At 33.6% G+C, this 24,479-nt stretch overlaps 1 protein-coding gene and 1 pseudogene across 3 annotated transcripts; both read right to left on the bottom strand.

Moving 5' to 3' along the window:
• On the bottom strand, positions 1 to 8,737 carry LOC131011641 (uncharacterized). 3 transcript variants are annotated; one of them, XM_057939411.1, is made up of 13 exons: positions 8,519 to 8,737; positions 6,295 to 8,377; positions 6,033 to 6,203; positions 5,203 to 5,943; positions 4,643 to 4,813; positions 4,313 to 4,537; positions 4,039 to 4,245; positions 3,251 to 3,922; positions 2,591 to 2,896; positions 1,792 to 2,457; positions 1,209 to 1,520; positions 486 to 1,115; positions 1 to 334 (listed from the first exon to the last, which is right to left on the bottom strand). In XM_057939411.1, exons 1-13 carry the CDS (start codon positions 8,630 to 8,632, stop codon positions 126 to 128), a joined length of 6,507 nt encoding a protein of 2,168 aa, XP_057795394.1. In that variant the 5' UTR covers positions 8,633 to 8,737; the 3' UTR covers positions 1 to 125. The 3 variants fall into 3 exon arrangements, with proteins under 3 accessions (XP_057795394.1, XP_057795395.1, XP_057795396.1); XM_057939412.1 differs by having other exon boundaries at positions 3,251 to 3,919; XM_057939413.1 differs by having other exon boundaries at positions 4,313 to 4,513.
• A 7,127-nt stretch (positions 8,738 to 15,864) lies between these two features.
• On the bottom strand, positions 15,865 to 17,050 carry LOC131011640 (protein DETOXIFICATION 14-like; annotated as a pseudogene).
• Between the last annotated feature and the right edge of the window lie 7,429 nt (positions 17,051 to 24,479).

The following is a 24,479-nucleotide window of genomic DNA, read 5'->3' as shown; positions in this document are numbered from 1 at the left end:
AACATCAAATATTGTCTATTTTACTGAATTTAGTATCCAAGGTAACACGACATAATTCATAAATACATATTTGCATGAGAAATGCAGCACTAAAATACATAGAACAAAAGATAATCTATTTCTCTCTACTGAAGATCCCGCAAGGCTCTCCTTTTTGCTGGTCTTACTGCAGTGATATCAGCGACGTTGGAGCGCTTCTGCATCGGCATGTTCTCCTTCATGTCCGCCATAGCTAGAAGCTTACCTGGGGTCCCATGGATCAAAATAGTTCTAGCATTCTTTCTCATGGTTGAACTCTGCCCATCTTCACCACCCTCAAGCTTAACACTAGTGCCTAAAAAACCAAAAAATTCAAGCTTGTTACAAAGGTTCACTGATGAATACAAGTTATGAAGGAGAATGCAATTAATTGATGGCTTCGTAGCAGAGAGTAAATCTAGAGATGCAACCGAATGAAGAGAAAACATGGATAATACGTTGTATACCTTCTTCATCGACACGTTCAGGCAAATTTGCTGCATTCCTGGAGACTTGGGAAGGTCTGGTTGATGATGTTGCTTTCTCCTGTTCTTTGATTTCTGTATTCAGGCAGTCAACCATTGGCACATTATCTTTATCCTTGGAGCTTGAGTCGCACGATATCTTCATCGTGGGAGTTAGACTGTCAAGCCTTGCAGCAATATCCTTTTCGTAGGGCGAAGCTGGTTTTTCACTACCAAATCCTTCATCAGTATCTGCCAACATGTCACTTGGAAGGCCGGCTCCGGAGTTCTCAAAGATGACAGGCAGAGAAGATTCAGAATCAATGTACTCTTTAATGGTATCGGCCACATCACTTTCCCTTAAAATTGAATCATATCCGGAGGAGGCTGGCAAATTTGACATTATGTGAGTATCATTCTCAAAGTCTTCCGCATTTTCCTCAAAATGAAGCTCGTGAATGGGAAACTGAACGATTTGAGCAGTTGGATTCTCCTCGGTCCTTCCACTATCCTTCTTATCATTATCTCCACTCAAATTGAAGACCGGTTTCCACATATCCAAATTCTCGATGTCATTATTTTCACCTCTTAGATGGATATGCAGTTCTGCACCGCAGACAGAAGAACTGAGGTCTGTGACATGACAAAATATAAAAATTAGTTATCGGTTTTGATAAGAACAGTTAATGAATTCAGCAAATTAGAATTGGCAAGGCAAGTGCTGACCTGTAGGAGCAGCAACATTGTTAGGATACTGTGTGGTTGTTCCTGTCTCTTTTGTCTCCAGGAACGTGCTCTCAAGTTCAAGACTGCAAGCAAGACCAGCTTCCTCAGACTGGCCGTTAGTATCTGAAACGTGTTTTTGAATGGCCACTTCACTGTTGATATGCGACTCATTAGTCATATCTTCTTGGCAGGATTTTGCTTTGGTATTCATCTCATCGCAAATCTTGGCTCCATTAAGATCATCAGTATCTGTGCTTTCTGTAAGTTCATCATAGACAGGGGAAGCCTTTGAAGAAAGAAGCAGATAGGTACCTACAAAATAAGTGAATGAGAAGCATAACTAGGCGAAGTTCTCAGGAAGCATGCAAGAAAAATTGTTCAACTCAAAAAAGAGATCCATCATTCATCAAATTTCACAAGTTCAGAATAGCCTTTTCTGCAACATAAGCAGTTTGAAACAGGAATCTCACTATTAGCCTTTCTATTATAAGAAATCCTCAAATATGAAGTATTTTTCATATTTTAGCATCAGAATGCAGCATAAGACCCCCGAAGCCCCTAAACACAAAGAAACTTGACCTACCTTCGTCTATGACGTTCTGATTGATTTCAGAAATGTTAGACTTTTGAAGATCAGCATCAGATAACTCAACTGCACCTTCACCACTTTGTATCATTTCCTGCTCAGATTTGTGATAAACTCTACTCTTACAGCTGACACTTTCGGACAGAGCAGTATCAATTAACATGTCTTGACAGCCTCCAAGTTTATCCAAATTGTTGGGTGTACCAAACAAGCTATTAGTATTTTCCTGTGTCGATTCACTGTCACTATCTGTTTCTCCATCATAAAGATAGGATTGTCCTAGAGGAACGACCTTTTCTTCATTGTCTTCTGCAATGAAGTCAGTTCCTTTCTGGCACTCCCCTGTGTTCTCAGTCAGCTGCCCCTCAGAAGCTTCACAGCCATCATATTCTGTTCTAGTGAAGGTAACTTCTAACCCAACACTCTCAACATCGTTCATCTTTCCACAAGTGTCTTCTCCACCATCATCTGATAATAAATCTCCAAGGCCTAAACTGTTTCCAAGTTCAAATCCAGCCTCTTGCACCTTTTCCTCATCTAAACTGGAGACAGGTTCCCCAGCTTCTAATTTTTTATCACCACTTCCATGATATCCTAAATTGATGTGCATTGGCGAATTGCTGAGGAGACCAGATACTGCCCCGGAGACAAAGGATCCATGTTCTGTTAGAAAGACAGAAACAATTAAGTCACCTTCAAATTCAAGCAAACATCATGCAATTATTCAGTGCCTATGGTATAAGACCTTTCAACAATTGCAATATAGTAATAATAGATCATATACAAGCTGCTCAACCTGCAACAACATCTGAGTTACTTAAAGTCTGTGTGGTCATTTCCCTCCCTTTTGCCTCCTTACATGTGCTCTCAAGTTCATCAGAACTTACAAGATGATCCAGTTCCCGACATATATTGTAACCAGTTGAAACACTTTCCTGAATTGCCACTTCACTGTTGGTATGCAACTCATCAGAAATATCCTGAGAGGAAGTTGAATCACCAACTTTCTCATCCAATTTCTTGGCTTCATATTGATCATCACTCTCAAATATGGATTCTTTAGAATCAGGGGAGGCTTTCAAAGAAACAAGGGGAGATATACCTACAAAATAAGAGAAGTGTAACTTGGCAATATAGACAAGAAGCATCCAAAACAATGATATGCAACATCCAACTTAAAAACCAGAAAAAACTAATCGTTCACTTATTATCACCCTATAAAACTTTACAACTTCAAAATTCTAAACCCCCATGTGGAAAAACAAATATTAAATCCCTTTCTTGTATGACTGGTGCAGTAAATAAATTATTGGAATTCTTGTTGAGCCTTCAAAAAGTTCAGCTCAACTCTGCATAATTCATAGCACTCAGTAAAGAGCAAACCTCATAATTGCTTTCATATATTGCCATCTAAAATAGTGAAATACTCCTACATGACAATCAAATTAACTGTTACCTTTCTTGGAGCTGCCAATTTTTGCTACTTCTGGATCACTAGAAGTCTCAATCAATGTTTCCCTCAAAATGTCGCCATCATTAGAACAGGCAGTGGGAAGATGACTACTCTCAGGAACGACAGACTTCTGAGGATCGGCATCAGATAACTCAGATATAGTACATATTTCTGACATGTGTGTGCAGCTTTCAAGTTCATAAAAATTCCGTTGTGACCCAGATGCATTAATAAAACTTTTCTCTGTTGCTTCGTCATTAAGACAGGATTCTGCTAGAGGAATGACATGACCTTCCCTGTCTTCTTGCGTTACTGAAATAATTTCTTGAAGGCACTCCTCTTTTCTATGGGTCAATTGATCCTCCAAAGCTTCACAACCGTCATACTCAGCTCCAGAAAGAACTCCGGTGGATGTATTCAGCAATTCAAATCTCTCAACCTCGTTTGTATCCTCACAAATGTCATCTCCACCATTATCTGATAATGAAGCTCCAATGCCTAAGTTGTTCTCAATCTCATATCCAATATTCTGTGCCTTTTCATAGGACGTACTTCCTGCAGCAACATTTTCCTTCATTGCTTCAGAGCATTCCTTAATCGATGTCACACTTCCATCCAATACTCTGTCATGAAAATAGTTTTCTTCTGTCTTGTAGGGAGTCGTAACCTTGACTGCTGTTGCAAACAGAAATTTAAACTCATTTTCTACATAGATGATCAAACGAACAACAATAAGGAATAGCATAATTTTGACAGCAACACTGAGCAATGTAATGATGAATATATATTACCATAGATGTCAACATCACTCTCGATACCGTTTTCTCCCTCCCTCTCTTTTTCCTGCTTCTTGGTCAAGATGCCACTACTATTGCTGGCAGTCGATATGTTCTTTGAGATTGTCATATTGGCGGTTTCAGATCCTTCACAGAAAGTGTCACTTAGTCCAGGAGAAGCATCTTCGTCCGAGGTTCCAAACAGATTCTGAAGTTCAGCTTCTGCAATAGAAAACAGAAATTAGTTTACTGTGAATCGTATGTTGGTGAAAACAATTTCTCAACCAACCTGTCCAACTTTGCCTGGATATCCCAGGAGTAGCCTCTTCATCTTCATCTGACTCTGACTGCCTTGCTACCAGGTTTCTATGTTGATGTTCAGTTTCCACGGTGTCTTGAAACTTCACACCACCGGAACTCTCATCCGCTATCTTGCTGACAGGGCAACTTTTGACATCGGAAATGCTTGCCTCAGCAGAAACCTCTTTATCTGTGCCATAGTTTTCATGATTGACTATACGAACAAACAACATATTATGCAATAAGTCCTCAAAATGCTGGCCAAAAATAACATTCTATTAGTGATATAATATTGTGAAAGTTCGTATCTGAAACTAACCATCTTCATCAGCAATGAGGCCTTCAGCAATCTGACTAATTTTCCCCTCAGAACTCTTTAAGAAGCACACTGCATTTCCTGCCAGTTCACTTTCATTACTCCAAGTTCCCTGCCTCTGATTAGCGTATGCAAGTGCACTGGACTTGGCCAATAGACTCTTTTGATTCTCCGCTGAAGCAAAGTAATGTAAACTGATAACTTAATTTGACAGAGAACATCAAGATTAAATAATTACAAAAAGAACTTCCGGGTGCAACTTGTTTGTATGTAAATTCATAGGCATACTTTCATGTGCTTTGGCACTGATAATGGAGTTAGCAATCAATTAGACTGTTATTTTGTAAGTAGCAAATTTTACTCTTGAACAAAAAAAGGACTTGAAGGTAGAAAAAGTAAAATCAGTTTCTGACAGTATAACTTGCAAGTTTAAATTATTACTACTATGCAAAGCATAATACGTTACGTGTGATGAGGACAAATCAAATACTTAGATGAAAAGCACTGTAAATCTGCCTTAAATAAGAGAAAATAAGTTTAAAAAAAAAAACCAAATTATCTACCTTTAGTTTCAGAAACATTAGAGGGTGTAGAGGGATTTGTTTCCTGTGAGTTAGAGCTCTTGTCACTCTTCAAGCATTCACTTTCATCAGCTTCAGTTAATTCTAACTGTTTGTTCTCAAAATGATAGGCTTCGCCTCCTTCAGTTGAGAGGTTTGCCTTATGATCTCCAGTACTGTTGCAGATAGTTGTGGGTGCTATAGAAGGGGAACCATGTGACATCCCTTGCTCATCAAAATTCTTGACTGAGTGTTCACCAGAAAAGTTTTCTTCCACTTGTGGTGTGATTCCATATCTTCCCTCTTCATCAAATAAATTAACCAAACAAAATTCCCCATCTTCATCACGCTTGCTCTTGTGACCCTTAGAGGATTCACTTTCACGAGTTTCAACAACATCTGAATCTATACCTCTCTTTTGATTAACACAAGTGCTATCTGTACAATGCTCTTCAGAGTTCATAACTAAATATTCACCTGGAAAGATTCCTCTATCTGGTGAGACTGTTCTAGCATCTCTTTCACCATGACATAGATCAGGCATATAGGATTCACTGAAATGGTCACTTGCATTTCTTTGATCTTTTGAGCAACCACCTTCATCAGCTTCAGCCTGTTCTGAAGCTCCACCTTTATGGAAGAAGGTTTCATTTCCTTCGGCCACATTATCACCATGATGCCTAGTCATGCCTAAAGATGGTGCCTTCAGTTTTGAAGTACTCTTTGAGTGGGTATAATGGGTCCCTGATTTAGACAAGATGAATCATGAGAGCTAAGGAAAAATGTCAAGAAAATGAAATCATAAATATTTATGTTCTAGTACAACTACTTACCGCAAGACTCAAATGCTCCATCTTCTCCAGATGTTTGGGATGTACCTTCGTTATTGTTGTCCAGAATGTTACTGGGTGATCCTAAGTGGTCTAGATCATTATGGCAATCATCCACTCTGAGACATGGTTGTACGCGTTCATCCACAGCAGTCTCTGCTACTTCTAGATCAGCTGCATGCACGGTATATAGAATGTTTACATTGGCATTCTTAAAGTATTTAAAAGATAAATACCACATAAACATCTGGTTAGAAACACTTACTCTTAACATGTGTTTGATCACCAAGTAAAAAGCTGTCAGCAGAAGTGTGAGTCTCAGCAGAACCTTCCTCTCCTGAAACATATAAGCCTTCTTCAAGTACTTGGTCATTGATTTTGTTGTTGCAGCCAGAATCATCCGCTTGGCTATACACCTGAGCTCCAGGGTCATCCTTATCCACGCCTGTTATATTTTGTTCAACTGATTCCTGGACATCAAACTCCATCAGTAACTTGCCCTTTTCCACTTCCACAGTCTTGCTGCTAGAAATTTGATCCTCAGAAACTGAAGACTCAATTCCCAGTTCTGCACTCCTGGATGCTGCATTTGTGGCTGATTTCACAAAATCTTCTTCATTGGCCAAGTTCATACAAGAACTGTCCGCACTATCAGCAACAGAGACCGCTTCTTTCTTTTCACAAGTATCTCTGATAAATGTCAGATCCACATCACTAATGATATTTTTGGAACACGGTTTGTTAGCATTCTCTGAATCTTTAGAGACAGACAGCTGAACATCCAAGAACAATGATTCCCCAATCCCTGAAGAATCACGATGCGATGAAGCATCCAGCATATTAGGCTTGTCTAATCTGTGTGGTTGGTTCTTCTCATCAGCAAATATTCCTGTGTCAGCTGAAGACACAACTTTCTCACTGCTACTTCCTTTCAAGGACTGTTCTTCAGAAATTTGATCATTGTGGTTTTTTATGACATCTCCTGTGACATGGCCTCTTTTTCTCTTCATTACTTTGTTCTTCTGGTGAATATTAGAATCTCCACTAATCTTGTCTAGAGACCCTGGTGGCTTACATTTGGAAGTATTCCTTGTTAATCGCGTTTTCTTCTCAACTGCATAATTCTCCTTCTCTACTAGACACGATTCACTTATATGCTTTTCTGCTTCGAGATTCTCAACAGCTGAATCAGTATCAGTAGCAGAAACCAATTTAAGACTTAAAGTTTTACGCCTAGACCTCCTCATAATTCCGATAGGCTGGATAACTATCTTCTCATCTTTAGATACTTCGGGAACAATATCTGATTGTGGCAGTGAGCTCCTCAATGTGTCAACTCTAAGACTATCAGATGCAATCATAGTCTTCCTCCTGTTACTTCTTCGGGGTTCCATCTTTTGAATGGGTTCTTCAAATTTCAGAACTACTCTTCTACCTGGATTAGCTTCAAGTCCACTAATTTCTGTATCCACTTTTGAAACACCTGATGCCGACAACTTTGAGGTTTTCCTTGAGCCCTTGACCTCGGCATTTTCATGTTTCCTTGTATCAATCGTAAACATTTCAGATTCATCAACCCCGTTCGCTCTCCTTTTAGATCTCCTAAAACGAATTTGAGGTTCAACAGTCGCATGTTCCCCTGCAATTTGCTTATTCACCAAACTCTCTTTCAACCCTTTTTCATTTCCTTTTCTTCTCTCATCTGATTTTCCTTCACTCTCATCCCCTCTCTTACTCAAAGAATCTGCATTGTCGCCAGTTTCAGCTCTAACAGGAGCTGCCTTACCAATGTTTTTCACTACTTTTCTCCCTCTTTTCTCCTCTGCTGCAGGAGCCTCAGTCAATTTCTGTGCCCTAGACCTGGTAACCCTACTATGGTTCTCCACAATCTCCTCTTGACGCTCGTCGTTCTTGACCTTATCTGGAGCTTTCTCGCCTCTCTTATCATCACCTTTTCCCTCTCTTTTGCTTGCGTTACTGACGCCCTCTGCTACCATCTTCCCTCTCAACCGCGTCATTCTGCCTGACCTAACTACATCACCCTCCTCCGTTTCCAACGCGCCATCTTCAAAACTATCAACAGCAGAAGCAATTTTTTGCCCATCATTACATTTTACAGCTTTCCTCCCTCTCTTCTTCTGCTTTACCTCTGCCTCCATTAACTTCAACTCTCCAGTCTGCATGGTGCTACTATGTCTACCCATAGAATTCCTCCTACTTCTTTTTATTATTTCAGGAGATCTGGTAAACTCAATCAGTTCATGCTCCGGACTAAATCGTACTTTCTTACCTGTTTTACTCACAACCTCGCCAGTCGATTCGATTTCGCTCACATTATCTTCCTGCTCCTGAATCACCGAAAAAGAAAAAAAAACAATCAATCAATTTCAATCCACCAAATTCCATAAACAACCCCCTACCACGGACACCCCAAAAGTATTCCCAAACAACACATTATTACACACAAAGCAAAAGCACATAAAAATAACCTGAAGAAAGTCCGTAAGCCGGTTGATCATCTGGAGATTGGACAAATTGGCCGGAATCTTGTGCTTCTTGCATAATGCCTGCAGCTGTTTGCGCTTCATACAGTGGAAATCCATCCCTACATCTAGTAGAATTAGATAGAGAGTTTTCGCTTTTATATCATCAAATGCGCTCTCTTCCAAGAAATGTTTGAATTAAATGTTTTGAGTGAAAACTAGAATGAGTGTCGTTGTGGAAATGTGCTGTTAAATATGCTTCATTTTTTGAATTTTGAACGAAAGGGTTTTTGGCGCTCAAATTTGGCAAACAAGTGGTCTACTTCTTTTTACTACACTATACTTTTTCAGATAAAGACGAATATGAATATGATTGGATAGAAATTGAAAATGGATTTTGGATTTGAAAGTGGATATTGGATACCACTTATCTATACTATATTAGAATTGGAGTTTTCAATTTCAAATTGATTTCAAATCAATTTCAAAATTAAATGATAATTTTGTAGTTAAAATAAAATTGAAAGTTTACTTTTCAAAAAAAAAAAATTAAAGGTTTATTTATAAGCTATACATTTTTTCTTCTTTTTCTTTAACTTCTTATTTTTCGATTTTATTTCTTTTTTAAAATTGTGAAATTCGGCTAATTATAAAATACAGTATTTTATATGTATATCAAATTAAAGACCATGACAAGAGCTTTAATTTGATATATGTTATGTAAATATTGGATTTAAAATATAGAAGTTATATTTATTTAAAGATTAAAACGTAAGAAAATTATCTCTCCTCTCTCCTCTTTTTTTTGAATAAATCTATTTTTTTCAATTATCTTTTAACTTATATTATTTTCTTTTTTCACAATATTATTTTTTATTAATATGAATTATTCTTTATTATTTTTTATATTAAACTAAAATATATTAATCTTAAATTATATTATTTTTAATTATATTTAGATTTTTTATATAATAATAAAATAATATCAATTTTATATATAATAAAATATAAAAATATTTTTCGTGCGTTGCATGAGTGCAAATGTTAGTATATAAGAGAAGTAAATGTCAATAAATCTATACTATATTAAAAAGGGAGTTTTCGATTTCAAATTGATTTCAAATTAATTTCAAAATTGAGTGGCAATTTTGTAGTTAGAATAAAATTGAAGGTTTATTTATAAGCTATACATCTTCTTTTCTTCTTTTTCTTTAACTTCTTATTTTTCTATTTTATTTTATTTTATTGTTAATTTTGAAATTCGACTAATTATAAAATATTTGATATGCATATCAAATTAAAGATCATGACATATGTTATGTAAACATTGGATTTAAAATATAAAAATTATATTTATTTAAAGATTAAAACTTAAGAAAATTCTCTCTCATATCTCCCCCTTTTTTTTGAATAAATCTATTTTTTTCCAATTATCTTTTAACTTATATTGTTTTCTTTTTTTACAATTTCAATTATTATTAATATGAATTATTCTTTATTATTTTTATATTAAACTAAAATATATTTATCTTAAATTATAGTATTTTTAATTATATTTAGAATTTTTATATAATAATCAAATTAATATCAATTTTATATATAATAAAATATAAAATATTTTTCGTGCGTTGCACGAATGCAAATGCTAGTTCAATTAGAGAGAAAAAATTGGAATTTATATAATATATAAAAGACCACTTTAACGGTACCGCTTAAACCAAAAAAAATTCCGCTAAAATTGAATTGCCGTTGTAGCAATTGTATTGCTAAAAACATGGTTATCAAAATCGTGAATAGATTCAACAAAAATAAAACTAAATATATTAAAATTTTGGTAATACATATCCCAAACTCACGTCCCATACACCCACGATAATCAACAAGTGCAGTTATTAATTGTGTACAAAAAACTAACTTTTGAATTATTGTTGTAAATATATATAAAATATATATTTCCCTATTAAATGACTTAACCCTAAACCCTAACCCTAGCTTTGTATCTCCTATAAATAGAGGCATTTAGTCCTCATAATAAGAAGCTCCTGCAAATTTATTCTCTCTACGCTCTCTACGCTATTCTCTCTTCTTCTACTTTTCTCTCTACTTTCAACACGTTATCAGCACGAGCCTCTAGCCATGAGTATCTAATTGATTTAGATTGGAGGTATGCCCTAGTCTCGAGTCTCAAATAAATTGATTTAGATTAATGGAGGTGTGCCCTAGGAAAGAATCGTGTCTTTCCGACAAGGTAAAACAATTACACTCCTGTTAAATGAAATTATTAATTTTGATCGAGATCTAGTTTTCTAAAATCGAAGAACATATATATAGCTTTAATAATGGAGAAACTTTAAATTGTTGTAGAAACTATCTCCTGTTACCTTTTATACTTTTATTGTCCTTGATATCACAATGATTCGGCTATTTTTCTCTAGTTCTGTTTATGAATTCAGTCATATATGTTTGATCGCCTATTTGCAATTAAATCAATCCACGAAGGATTGCTGCAATTTCAAATGTAGTTTTTAGATCTTGTTCTGTTTCTTACTTGGCCGCTAATTTTCTCTGAATTTTTTTTCAAATTGAACTGATTGTCACTTTGGTGTGTTGATGATATCGGGTCTCAATTAATCCAATACATTCTTTGCCTCTTGGAACATTTTGTTTGGTTATAGTTTTGCATCTATGTTTTTAAGTGGAATCGAAGTGTTGTTTAACATGCCTCATATGGTTCATGATTCTCTACCAAGTTTGTAGTTATTAATTGTTTTACCAATCAAATTGCTTGTTTGATTAATTTAAATCTTGATTAGTTAAGCAATCGAATTGACTATTGTTTAACCAATGGAGATCTTAAATTGCTTCACATATTTATTGCTTAATTTCTTGTACATTAAGCTATACTGCTTGACAATATTTCGATTGATTGTCATATTTTGATTGTTTGTCATAAATTATAATATATAATATTAATTTTTTTTTATAGTTTCCTGAAGAAATGTGAATTTACAATTCTTAATAATCCGGAAGATTATTAAAAGATAAATCGTTGAAGTTTTTGATGAAACACAACGATATCCCTTAAGTTTAAATATAATGTGTTTCCGATGAACACATTTGAATTGATTTATTAATACAATCCCTGAAGGATTGCTTTATTTTTTTAATTCATCATTGTGGAATGAATTTATGATTCTTAATAATCTTGAAGATTATTAAAATTAAATCGTTGAAGTGTTTGATGAAAACACAACGATATAGCTTCATATTAAATATGAAATATAATGTGTTCCCGATGAACATGTGAGATAAAATTAATATTCCGGAAGAATATTAAAATATTGAGATTGAATTTTTATTTTAAGCTTTAATTTGATATTTCCTTATTATTTAGTATTTAATTTATTATTAAATTGCTTTACTTTATATTGAATTAATATTGATGCTCCCGAAGTAGCACAATTAATATTCCTAAAGAATATACATGTTCTTGAAGAACAATTTATATTTTAGGTGATATATGTTTATTCTTGAAGAAAAACAACATATACACATAATTTAAATATTACAAAGCTCTTGAAGAGCAACTGATCTTCTCAATTCAATTGTTTTTTGAACTATTATTGAGAATATGAGTTATACAATTAAAAATTGATAACATTTTTGTATGGGCTCCGGAAGAGCTTCATTGATTTTCCCATGAGTATTGAATAATTACACATGATTTATTATTTAATTCAATAATCATGTCGTGATGAATTTCAAATTCATATACCCAAAAGATTTTAAAATAACTCAAGACTTGAGTATTTGAGTTGTCTACATTACAATTAGTGCGTGATTAAAATACCTCCTGAAGAGGATTTCCCATCTACTAAATTATTTTATCACCATTCAAATGCACTTATCCAACTTAAAACCATTTTCGGCATTAGGGGGAGATATGAATGATGAATTGTACAATGCCGTAAATTTCTCGTTAGATTAATTATGTTATATTCACGCATAATGAACTAGAAGTTCAACAAATTATTATTGACTGCCAAATGAGTATATTATATATATGTCATATTGCACCACAAATAATTGAAGTCCACGAATGACAAAATTGATTTAATTCTTATTGACGCCAGAAGCGTAAACGACTTATTGGTGCCCAAGATAAAACATCTGCGGATTACAAAATCAAATCATTCCAAAAACCTCATGAAGAGGATCGTCCTGAAGACGATAATCCCAATATATTTTGCATGTGCACTAAATTATCGTAATATTGGGATTACGAAACAACTAGACCAAATATTATGGGAAATGGTGAAAATTTAGTTTTACTAAAGTTGCCATGAACTTTGGGAATACGTGAGAATCGTATAAAAGAAAAATGATAGTTGTCGACAACACTTTTTGCCTCAACAAATTGTTAGTTCAATTTGAAGATTATTTGGATCCAAAACAAATGATATTAGAGTGCCAGAAGCACTGAAAAATATAGAAATAAACAATGAGGCAGAGCCTAACTCGCTAAATGAAAGTAATAAGATGTTAAGCGAGATTAGTAGCTCAAGGGTTTGAGAAACCCAAAATCAATCAAATATATTCTCATGTTATACGTGGCACTATGTTTCGTTATTTATATAACATTTATGGCAGTAATCATTGACATAGATATCAAATTTATGGACGTTATGATTATATTATTATATAGGCCATTAAACATGGACATATATGTGAAAGTCCATAACCGATTAAATGAATTCTTTCCGAAGAAAGAACATTTGTGAATACTCAAAACTTGAGAAAGTTAACTCATGTCTAAAGATGAGTTTTGAAAAACTTAGTTAAAACTAAGTATTGTCTCGACTTGTAGATCGAGCATCTTTTCGATAAAGTATTTCAAACTAATCGATTTAATCGACCTACCCAAAGAAGGCTTTCATGAATATGAATATATCACATTCATTCACCTAGACCAAAAGAAAACAACGAAATTACTTAGGACCCGAAGTTCCTTACTTGTGTGCTATTGAAGCACTACTTTTATCATGCATGATATACAATTCGAAGTTGACTTGCTAGCAAAATTTAATGTTTCTCTAAGAAAGAGAATTTTAAATGATATTAACCATGTTATTGGTTATATTCAAAGCAAATTACAATTGGTCTATGTTATGAAAGAAATCGAAATTCAAAAATTGGTGGATGATGTTGATAATTTATTTAATTTCGAAAACTATATTGAACACATTCAAGATTGTTATCTTGAGGGGGAGCATGATCTTTTAAATAGTTTCGAAAATTAGACTTTGAAGGTCAATGGCCCTGAAGGCCAAATGGTTGTACTCTTTTTTTCCTACAAGGTTTTCTTAGTTAAGGTTTTTAATGAGGCAACTAGTCTAATATATAAGTAAATATACGTCTTGTACTTTTTTCCTCTACCGAATTTTTCCCACAGGATTTTTACGGAGAGGTTTTTAACAAGACATGAACATCTAGACTCTAACATCAAATGAGGAGTTTTCTTTGAAGTCAAATTGCACACAACTCAAATGATACATGAAGTTCGATCAAGTGATAAATTGGTGGACTTATTCACAAAGGCATTACCAACATCAACTTTCAGAAAGCTAGTACACAAGATTGACATGCATCGACTCAAAGATATACAATGATCATTTTCAGGGGAGTAGCTGTACTCTTTTTCCTTAGATTAGGTTTTTGTTCCATTGAATTTTTCCTAGCAAGGTTTTAATGAGGCAGCATATTTTTAGGGTTAGTCATTTAAGGGGGAGTGTTGTAAATATATATAAAATATATATTTCCCTATTAAATGACTTAACCCTAAACCCTAACCCTAGCTTTGTATCTCCTATAAATAGAGGCATTTAGTCCTCATAATAAGAAGCTCCTGCAAATTTATTCTCTCTACGCTCTCTACGTTATTCTCTCTTCTTCTACTTTTCTCTCTACTTTCAACAATTATCTATATATTCACTACTCATCTATACAACATATAAAAGAGGACTTTTCTTCCTTTATATTTTCTCTCCATTTTTTCTCTCTCTTCTCCCATCAATTTTTTTATAAATTTAATTCTTTTCTAAACATTATCAAATATAATTTATAAAAAAAAATATTTAATATGGTATAAAGGATATTTAATATGGTATAAAAATTAACAAAAATAAATTTAAATCGAATAGGTGATTAAAATTTTAATACATTTTATTTTTGTTTCTCTTTGTTAAAATTTGAATACTTTTATTTATGTTTGTGTATGAAAATAACATATCATTCAATTATATTTTATTTATGTTTAATATTTATATTTATTTATTTAAATAACATATCATTTAATTTTGATTTCACCGTGCATTGCACGGATGGTCGTGCTAGTTGGAAAAAATAAATAGTCAATAGTCAAAAACAAAATTCAATATATACACCCACTTAAAAAAAACTGCCGAGAACTTAATTATGGAATACAAACCGCCAAATTCATTTGTGTGGTATATTATTTTTAGTGTGGATTTGTAAAATGTCCACTTTCATATTGTAAAGATAAAAAATGTTCATTAAAATAAAAAATTTTAAAAATGTCTACTGTTACCAAAATGCCATTCACATTAAAAATTAAAAAAATGTCCACTTCATTTTACCTTTAAACACTACCCCTTTAAAAAATCCCGCATTTCACAACCAGTCGAATTCACAACCAAAATTTGGTTGTGAATTATACTGAATTCACAACTAGTCAAATTCACAATTTGAATTTAATTCACAACCAGAAATTTTTGATTGTGAATTCACAACCAGTCAAATTCACAACCAAAATTTAATTCACAATCATAATTTTTTGATTGTGAATTTCACAACTAGTCAAATTCAGAACCAAAATTTAATTCACAATCAGAATTTTTTGGTTGTGAATTCACAACCAAAATTTAATTCGCATCTAGAATTTATTTTGGTTGTGAATTCACAACCAGTCGAATTCACAACCAGAATTTAATTCACAACAAGAATTTATTTTGGTTGTGAATTCAAAATTTGAATTTTTAAAGTTTGAATTCACGACTAAAACTATAGTAATTTATTTTGGTTGTGAATTCGAGTTTTAGTTGTGAATTCATAGATTTGATTGTGAATTCAATAATATTAAGTTGTGAATTCATCGAGTTGGTTGTGAATTCAATAACATTAAGTTGTGAATTCATCGAGCTGGTTGTGAATTCATAGATCTAGTTCTAAATTTAAAAACATAAAGTTGTGAATTCATAGATCTGGTTGTGAGTTTAAAAACATAAAGTTGTGAATTCATAGATCTGATTGTGAATTCAAGAATATTAAGTTGTGAATTCATTGATTTGATCGTAAAATCAAATTAAAATGGAGAAATAAGAAGAACATGGCGAAATAAGAGAAATATTAATTAGATTGGGTGGAATTCACCATCACACATCAATTCTACTCATCATTTTTTTAGAACACAGAAAAAAAAAACAAAAAAAACAAAAAACAAACACTAACTCTTCTAAGTAAGAGTCGGCCGTTCAATATGTAAATCCACATATTTAAATTAAATTTCCAACTAATTATGGATTAAACTTTGATCCTGGACAAACAACACAAAATAGTTAGACATCACACTCCAACTCAAAAAAGGCCAGACATCGTTGAAATCGTCCTGGAATGAGTTGAAGAAATCTGCATCGGCCAAGCGGTGGACGTCCAAAATTGGCCTCTTTTAGCGACGGCTGCCGCACCAAATTGTGGATTTGGCAACACTCCTGACAGCAACAGTATTATCTCAAAAGACCACCATTCCAAGCTGTAAAAATACCATATGAATTTAAGACCAATCCAAATTTGAAAAGATAAAAACAAAAATGAAAGCAAACTCAAACTCACCATACCATGGCAGCAGATGGTATAGCAAGCTGAAAGAATTCCCTCATGGTGACAAGCACATCCCATGACAAGGGAGCTCGTGTTTCTCGGCAGGCAGGCGAATACATAACATAAAGCACAAGCAGAACAACATTAAACCAAGAGGATATGGCTATGGAGATAGCAGCTCCATAATTTCCGAGATGGAATCTGAATATGAAAGCCCAACAGAGAGGTAGCTGGAAGCACAGAGATGCTAATGAGCTCCAAACCATATGGAAAATAATGCTCTGGCTCTGCAGGTAACGAACAATGCACTGAAGAAATGCGTTGGGGAACAGCGTTGGCGAACTTCCCTGCTGCAGCTGAAATTGAAGGATCTTGGCCCGTCACAAGCAGCACTCTCTCCGTCAAGATGAAGAAAAGAGATAGAGCTACACAAAAAAAAAAAACAGACATATGATTGCACCATAAGTAAGAGTTCCCACTGTTTTGTATTGCTTAGCACCGTATGCCTGGCCGCATAGAGTTTCCAGAGCACTAGACATCCCAATCTGCACAGTATCATTCACTTAATTAACCAACATCTAACATGTCATTCTATTCTACATGAAGCAAAGCAACCAAGTTGTAGCAATTGGAACTATGTTACGTATAGCTAGAGATTTAGGTTAGTGTGACCAGATCAATGGATAGAACATATGATTAAGTATTTAAAAGATTATGTGATCAACTATAGGTTCAAAGTAAATGATACAGTATTTTGTATCTATCTAAGCATCCTACCACACATAGTAAACGCTCAATATACTTGGATGATGAGGCAATGCTTTGTCAATGTTGGTTTTGAGTGTAGAGTTATTTATAATCTTTCATTTTGGGAGGTGAATTCGGTGGCAATTCCTAGAAAACACAAAAAATAGATAATGAAATTTGGATATGAATAGATGACAACTTACAACGACACTGAATCCGATGACGTTGCAAAGAGAGGTGGCGATGGAGGCACTGGAAATGGAGAGTTGGTCAACGTGGCCGAGCATGAACATGGGCGAAACCTACAGTAGAAACTACGACACCGTCACCACGATCATCGGCAGAGCGATCCAATTCACACGATTAACCTCCGTCGTGAAGGCGATTTTCCTCGCCGCCGCCGAATGGACTCGAGAGTTGCGAGCTCCGCGTCTTGATTAGGAAACTGAGAACATTTCAAGATCATAATGGTAATCAAATTCCTTCTACACAGAGCCAGAAATAACAAAATTGAACAGCTTAAAAGATTATATTTGTGAAAGCTAGCAATGATGAAACAAAGGAGTAACAATTCACAATCAATCAAATTCATAAAACGAGACAAAGTATCATTCAACCATAAAGAAAAAATTGGCAACTAAGCCCTAGCACGTTATAACAATCACCACACAAAAAATTGTCTTTCAGAAGATAATTCCAAAGAAGAAAAATGAATTGTGCAGTGAATTGTAGAGAGAGAAAGGTTAGCAGCAATCCCCCCTATTCGAATTTGATTTCAGAGAGAGAAAGGCTTCGCCAGCAATTCCTCACCTCTGAATTGTGCCACCGTCGTGCCTCCACTTCAAGCTCAACCCTAGATCTGCGTAGAAGATGACCGAAAAATTGAAAATCGGCAACAAGAACGCCGAATCGCTGGCGGCGAAGGGGGAAAACCTCGCGGAGCTCGAAGCACCACCGCACTCATCCTCCTCAGCTTCGAAGGAATTGGTGGCGGGGGGAGGCTAAAGTCGCGGCGGGGGGTGAAGCAGGAGATGGCGGAGGCGACGAGGTCGGGGCAGCGGCGCTTCACCGACGATCTGAGCTCGAAGGAAGAGAGAGAGAGAGGAGGGGGGGAATGGAGAGTGAAACCGTGAAAGAGGGAGAGGAGATGAAATGGGCTATTTTAGGCTGAGGGGCATTTCCGTCCTTTCAACCACAAAGTGGACAGTTTTTATTATTTTTATCTTAGTGGACATTTTTTATCTTTACAATATGAAAGTGGACAGTTTTATATATTTACTCTTATTTTTATCTTTTACTTCTTTATTTTTTTAGTTTATAGATATAATGCATTTTTTTTTCATTTTTAAGTCATTATGTGTTAAATAAAATATGCAATCTATATCTTCAATGAAAGCTCATTAAATAACATTTAATTTGATGTATAATATGTAAAAATTAGATTTAAAATAAGAATGTTATGATAATTTAAAGTTATAATACACAATAAAATTTATATTTATAAATAATATATTTTCCTTAAAAAATTAATGATATTTTACTTGAACTTATAATCGTATAGCTTTTTAATATTATCAAATTATGTATTTTTATTTTTTTATATTAAAAATTTATTCATAGCATATTATGTAATTATCATAAAATGATAACATATTATTTATTATAATTTGTTTTAAGGAAAGTGATGAGGAGTAAATCCCACATCAAATAATAAATGTCGATTTTTCACCTAAATATTTATTAAGTCCACGATTGAGGATAAGCCCATGAGCCAAGGGTAAAATAGCTCATACTAAAATAAGGAGTTGAGCAAGCCTCTTCTAAATTTAAAGAAGGGGGTTCACGGTATCCTCCAATATTAGGGAATAAAGAGTAGAGTTGGATTTTTGCTCACACTTGAATACATTCTTATGCCTAAATCGTGAAAAGCTTAGGAGTGCCATGGTGGCCCATGCAAGACGCCTCAAAATCACGAGGATAAGAAGATTGATTGAGTGCCACGGTGGCACCATAGGATGCCTAAGTCACGAAGGCACCCAAGTCATGATCTCGGTCGAGAATATCAAGGCATCATTCACGAGGTGCCCAATTCATGGAGCATATCAAATGCCACAATGGAGAGTGCCACGGTGGCATCTCCAAACATCAAAGTTTTGTGCCCGATCAAGTGTAATGGTAGAACTTGCAAGGTGCTTAAGTCATGAAGAATGACCAAGCACCATGGTGGCACTTGCAAGGTGCTTTAGTCATGAAGATTGAATTAAATGCCACGGTGCACCCATGCGGTGTCCAAATCATGAAGATTGAATTAAGTGTCATGATGGCACCCATGAGGTGCCCAATTCATGAAGATTGAATTAAGTGCCATGGTGTCACCCATAAGGTGCTCAAGTCATGAGGATTGACCAAGCGCCACGGTAGCACCCGCAAGATGCTCAAGCCATGAGGATTGCTTGGAGCCCGTGGTGAAGCCCGCGAAGAGCTCAAGTCTTGAAGATTGATCAAGGGACTATAGTAGAACTCCCAAGGCGCTCAAATTTAGAAAAGGGATAGAAGCCACGGTGGAGCTTACGAGTCACACGAGTTATGGTGCCATTAAATGCCACGGTGGAGCCTGCGAGTCTATATCAAAGTGGAGGTTATCAAATGTTGAACCCAAGATCGAATTCGCCAAGACCGAAATTAGAGACGAGCTTGCCAAATACCTTACCTTCTAAAGTCCAGAGTCGGAATTGCCTTCCCACCCTGACAAAAGCTGCAAAAACAGTTACAACATGAATGAAGGGAGCTGATTACAACGGGGAAGTCAGCATACACGCGGAGTACGTGAGGAGCAGATTTTACAGTTATACCCCTCTGTGTGATTTGTTCATATAAATAGAGGAATCATCGTCACTTTACATTCATTCTATCTTCAAGCTGAAAATTAATACAAACTGAGTTCTCTCATTTTTCCTACTGTGTTTAATACTCGGGTTTTAATTCCATTTTCTCTTTTATTCTTACTTATTACTTTGATGTGTTGATTCTTGATTTATCAAATTGAGGTGGCACAATAAAGCTGATGTATCTATGAATTCAAAATCCTTCCCGCTTAGATGTCAAAAGATCTAAGTTAAAAAGCCCTAAATCTTCACATCTCTCACGCTTACGGAATTTGAGAATGAGCGTGAGTTGTTGCCCATGGACATGATTATCTCAATTGGGAGCCCTAAATTGCTGAAGATGCTAAGATGTTTTGAGGATGAACAAATTCGTTGTTGGATTTTGAGAGCCGCAATTTCGTATTTGAAGATGCTCATATGTTATTTTGTCATAAAACAATGTCATTTCATACAATTGAGAATGACGCCGTTTTAGTTCGTCGATGATTATGCCACGCTGGAAATTCAGTGGTCCAACTCAACTGTGCACACCCGTGAAAAAATAAGCAAAATAATTATAATTTATAATTTAAAAATAATTTAATTTTTTTTGTTAGTTAAATGAGATTATTAAATCAGTGTTCCTTAAAATAAAGTATAATCTATACTAATATATAATCATTTTATGATAATTGCATAATATGCTATTAATAATATTTAGGTATAAGATAAAAAATAAAACATAATTTGATCATATTAAAAAACTGAAATATCGGTTCTAATTTTAAGTAAAATATCTTTACATCTTGAAGGAAAATATTATTGTTTATAAACATAAATTATTTTTATGTATTACAAATTTAAATTATCATATCTTGCTTATTTTAAAGTTATTTTTACATATTATACATCAACTTAAATGTCGTTTTATGAGCTTTCATTAAATATGTATATTATATATTTTATCTAACACACAAATACTTGAAAATGAGAAAAATGCATTCTATCTATAAAATAAGAAAATAAAGAAATTAAAATTTTAAATAATATATTACACAACATGATTTGGCGGTTTGTATTAATTCCTTAAATTGTCAGCGGTTTTCTTGTTTTTATTTTTAAGTGGAGTAAGATATTTAATTTGATTTTTACTTTTTAACTGCTTATTTTTTTCCTAATTGAATTTATTTACATTTACTTCTCTTTTTTATATATATATAGATATAGATTTTTTCAAGACACGATAGAACAAGTCGTTGCATGTTCGAGACGAATCTCTCTATATATATAGGGGCGCGCTCCAGTAAGACCCCCTATTTTTCATGTCAAATGAGGACAATGAATAAGACATATAATACTAATGAACAAGACTTATATCTAACGAACAAGACGTATATACTGAAGAAAAATAAAATTTTAAAAATTGGTAATGAATAAGACATATATACTGATAAACAAGGCAGTATATACTGATGAATAATGCAGTATATACTGATAAATAACAAAATTTAAAATATTATTCTCCCTCCAGGATTCGAACCCTGCGAAAAAAATCTCCCTCCAGATACAGTATCAGCCATATGATTGATAAAATAAACGTACCAAATCGTCCCCTATATCTCATTAAAATTAGGGTCCAAATCCATAAGATTCACAGGGTCTCGGGTCCAAACCCGGATCCATACTTTTTGTCTTTTAAAATAAATTTATAAATCTTAAATTAATCCCAAATAAAATTATAATTATTGTCTAGATTTTCAACAATTATTCAAAATAAATGAATTAACCATATTCTATAAAAATATTATCAAAGTTTAATAACAATAAGAATATAATAATCAAGTACTAAATAACAGTGGAACAATGTGTCCTCTATTTTACATAGAAAAAAGAAAACTAATGTTATCAATACAAATAATAATAATAATAATAATAATAATAATAATAATAATAATAATAATAATAATAATAATAATAATAATAATAATAATAATAATAATAATGATGATGAAAACTAAAATTTAAATTAAAATAAAAGTAAAATATTATCTTTAATTGCATTATATATTATTTATGAAAAGAGATATATAGATTAGTCATAGATATTAGATTAGAGTTAGATAAAAATAAATAACATTATATATATATATATATATATATATATATATATAGGGATGGGCTAGAATAAAAATACGTGTATAAAATATAAACGTTTCTTAATGTACGAATTTTATGTAGAACACGTATGAATTTATTCAACAGAGTTACGAATTGCGAAAAATAAATTTTTGTTACCTTTGGGATTCGAACTCAGGACCACGAATTCATCCAACAGGGTTACGAATCAACCGTAGATCTTGATGATCTAAGGGCTGAAAATCATTTATATTTTATACACTTAAGAGTGTTTTTATTCTAGCCCTCCCCTATATATATATATATATATATATAGGGAGAGGTTCAAATAAGAACCACTAATTAAAATTAGAACGGAGAACCATTTTAAGCCATTCGATCATCAAGATCTACGGTGGATGCATCATCTTGGTGGATTAATGCAGATCCTGGGTTCGAATCCTGAAGGGAGCAAAAAATTTATTTTTTTCGGATGCATTAAATTTAACAACGAATGCATTAATTTATATAGCAGATGCATTAATTTTAATGGTTCTTATGTTCTCACGATAATTATGGTTCTCACTATAACCGCACCCTATATATATATATATATATAAATGGATCCATGGACCGTATCTTGACCGGATCTGGGTCTAAGATTTTTTGCTCCAGATCCGAAAATTATAGGAATAACCCAGATTCGATCCAGATCCATTGGGTCTATTTTTCCTAAGGTCCATATCCTAAAAAAAGGATCTAGATCCGCGGATCTGGACCGGGTCTAGGATCCATTTCCATCCCTAAATGCGCGCAAGAAGTTTTTTATATGACTGTTTGTTTTGCTATGTCGACAATAAATAAAAGTAATGGATAATCTCTTTCAAATGTAGGATTATACATGTCGAAACCTATTTTTAGTTATGGGAAACTCTACACGACAATCTCAAAAGTCACTAAAAAAGAGGTCATACGCAAGACGCAACAACTAACGTGGTGTATGATGAAAATTTCAATAAATTATGAGGTAATTGCAAATTTAATAATTTATTCAAACTTTTAAAGTTTAAGTCATTAGTAGGGGTGTCAAAACGCGATGCGGGTATCGAGTATACCCGACCTGGCCCCGATACCCGTGCGGGTATCGGGTACCTGATACCCGCTAGACACGGGAATCGGGTCGGGATCGAGGTTCAGGATGTCAAAATTTGCGAGTATCGGGTAAAGCCGGATATCCGCATAAAAAATTAATTTAATTTTATACTTTATTTTATTTATTAATTTATAATAATAGTTTAATAGAATTTCAATTAAATCCCTAAATTCTAAAACTCTCTCTATTCTCTAACGTCAATTGCTGTGAACAACAGAATGTGAAGCTTTTTGTTTTAACATTTATTTAAGCTTTTTGTTGTAACATTTATTTATGAGACAGACTAATAATAATTTTCTTCAAAACATATTGAATCTTTTTGTTGTAACATTTATTTAATGACTTTATTATCTAATTGCTACTATACTCGTTGGGAACTTCAATAAATATAGTACTCCAGCAATTATAATATCTCCCATGTGAGATATCGTGACTACATCCTTTTTCATTAAGAAAATAATTACATAATTATTTTTCTTCAAGTAGTCAATAAAGAATATTATATACATAAGCTGTTAATTAACTTGAATTTTGTTTTATATAATATACTTATGAGGTGAATTATAAAACTCACCCTTCGTGGTAATTAATTATCAATTTATACTCCGTTAATCTTTATATAATTATATTTATCAAACAAAAAGAAATTATTGCACATAAGCACTAATCCATACGAAAATCAACCATGATAATTTATTCATCGAAAAAAACTAAAAGGGAAAAAATTCGCAAAGTTCATTTTAGGCGGGTATGCAGGTACCCTAATACCCGCGTCGGGTATTAGGGTACCCGACGACAATGTCGGGTTGGGTATTGGGTAGGAGGATTGCACAAAAATCGGGGTCGGGTAGGGTACCCGACCCGACCCCGTTTAGACACCCCTGACTCATTAGTACTATTATCTAATTTATTCTTTTCTTATTTTTTTTAATTACTGGTTCCAACTATAGACATATTATGTTTCAAATAATTGTTTCAATTTCTCTTTTAATATTTTTTGGATCAAAACTCTGCTTACATATAAATTTTATAAAATATTTAAATTAGGTCGGTCAATTTTAAATAAATATTATAATTTTTTATTTTAAAAAATAATTTCATTAAATTTTTTATTTTAATAAAAAAAATTCATGAAATAAAAAATATATTAATAATTTTATAAATTTATATTTTAATAGAAAATATATTAAAA

Source organism: Salvia miltiorrhiza, chromosome 2, assembly GCF_028751815.1.
Source record: "Salvia miltiorrhiza cultivar Shanhuang (shh) chromosome 2, IMPLAD_Smil_shh, whole genome shotgun sequence".
In the NCBI taxonomy this organism is placed as follows: Eukaryota; Viridiplantae; Streptophyta; class Magnoliopsida; order Lamiales; family Lamiaceae; genus Salvia; species Salvia miltiorrhiza.
The sequence above is the reverse complement of the archived record's forward strand: the minus strand, read 5'-3'. Positions and strand labels throughout refer to the sequence as shown.

Coding starts and splice junctions, on each gene's coding strand:
- LOC131011641 (XM_057939411.1), bottom strand. CDS start 8,632: ATGGATTTCCACTGTATGAAGCGCAAACAGCTGCAGGCATTATGCAAG. Junction 1,521..1,791: donor TCAGAACGTCATAGACGAAG/GTAGGTCAAGTT, acceptor CTTATTTTGTAG/GTACCTATCTGCTTCTTTCT. Junction 335..485: donor TGAACGTGTCGATGAAGAAG/GTATACAACGTA, acceptor TTGGTTTTTTAG/GCACTAGTGTTAAGCTTGAG.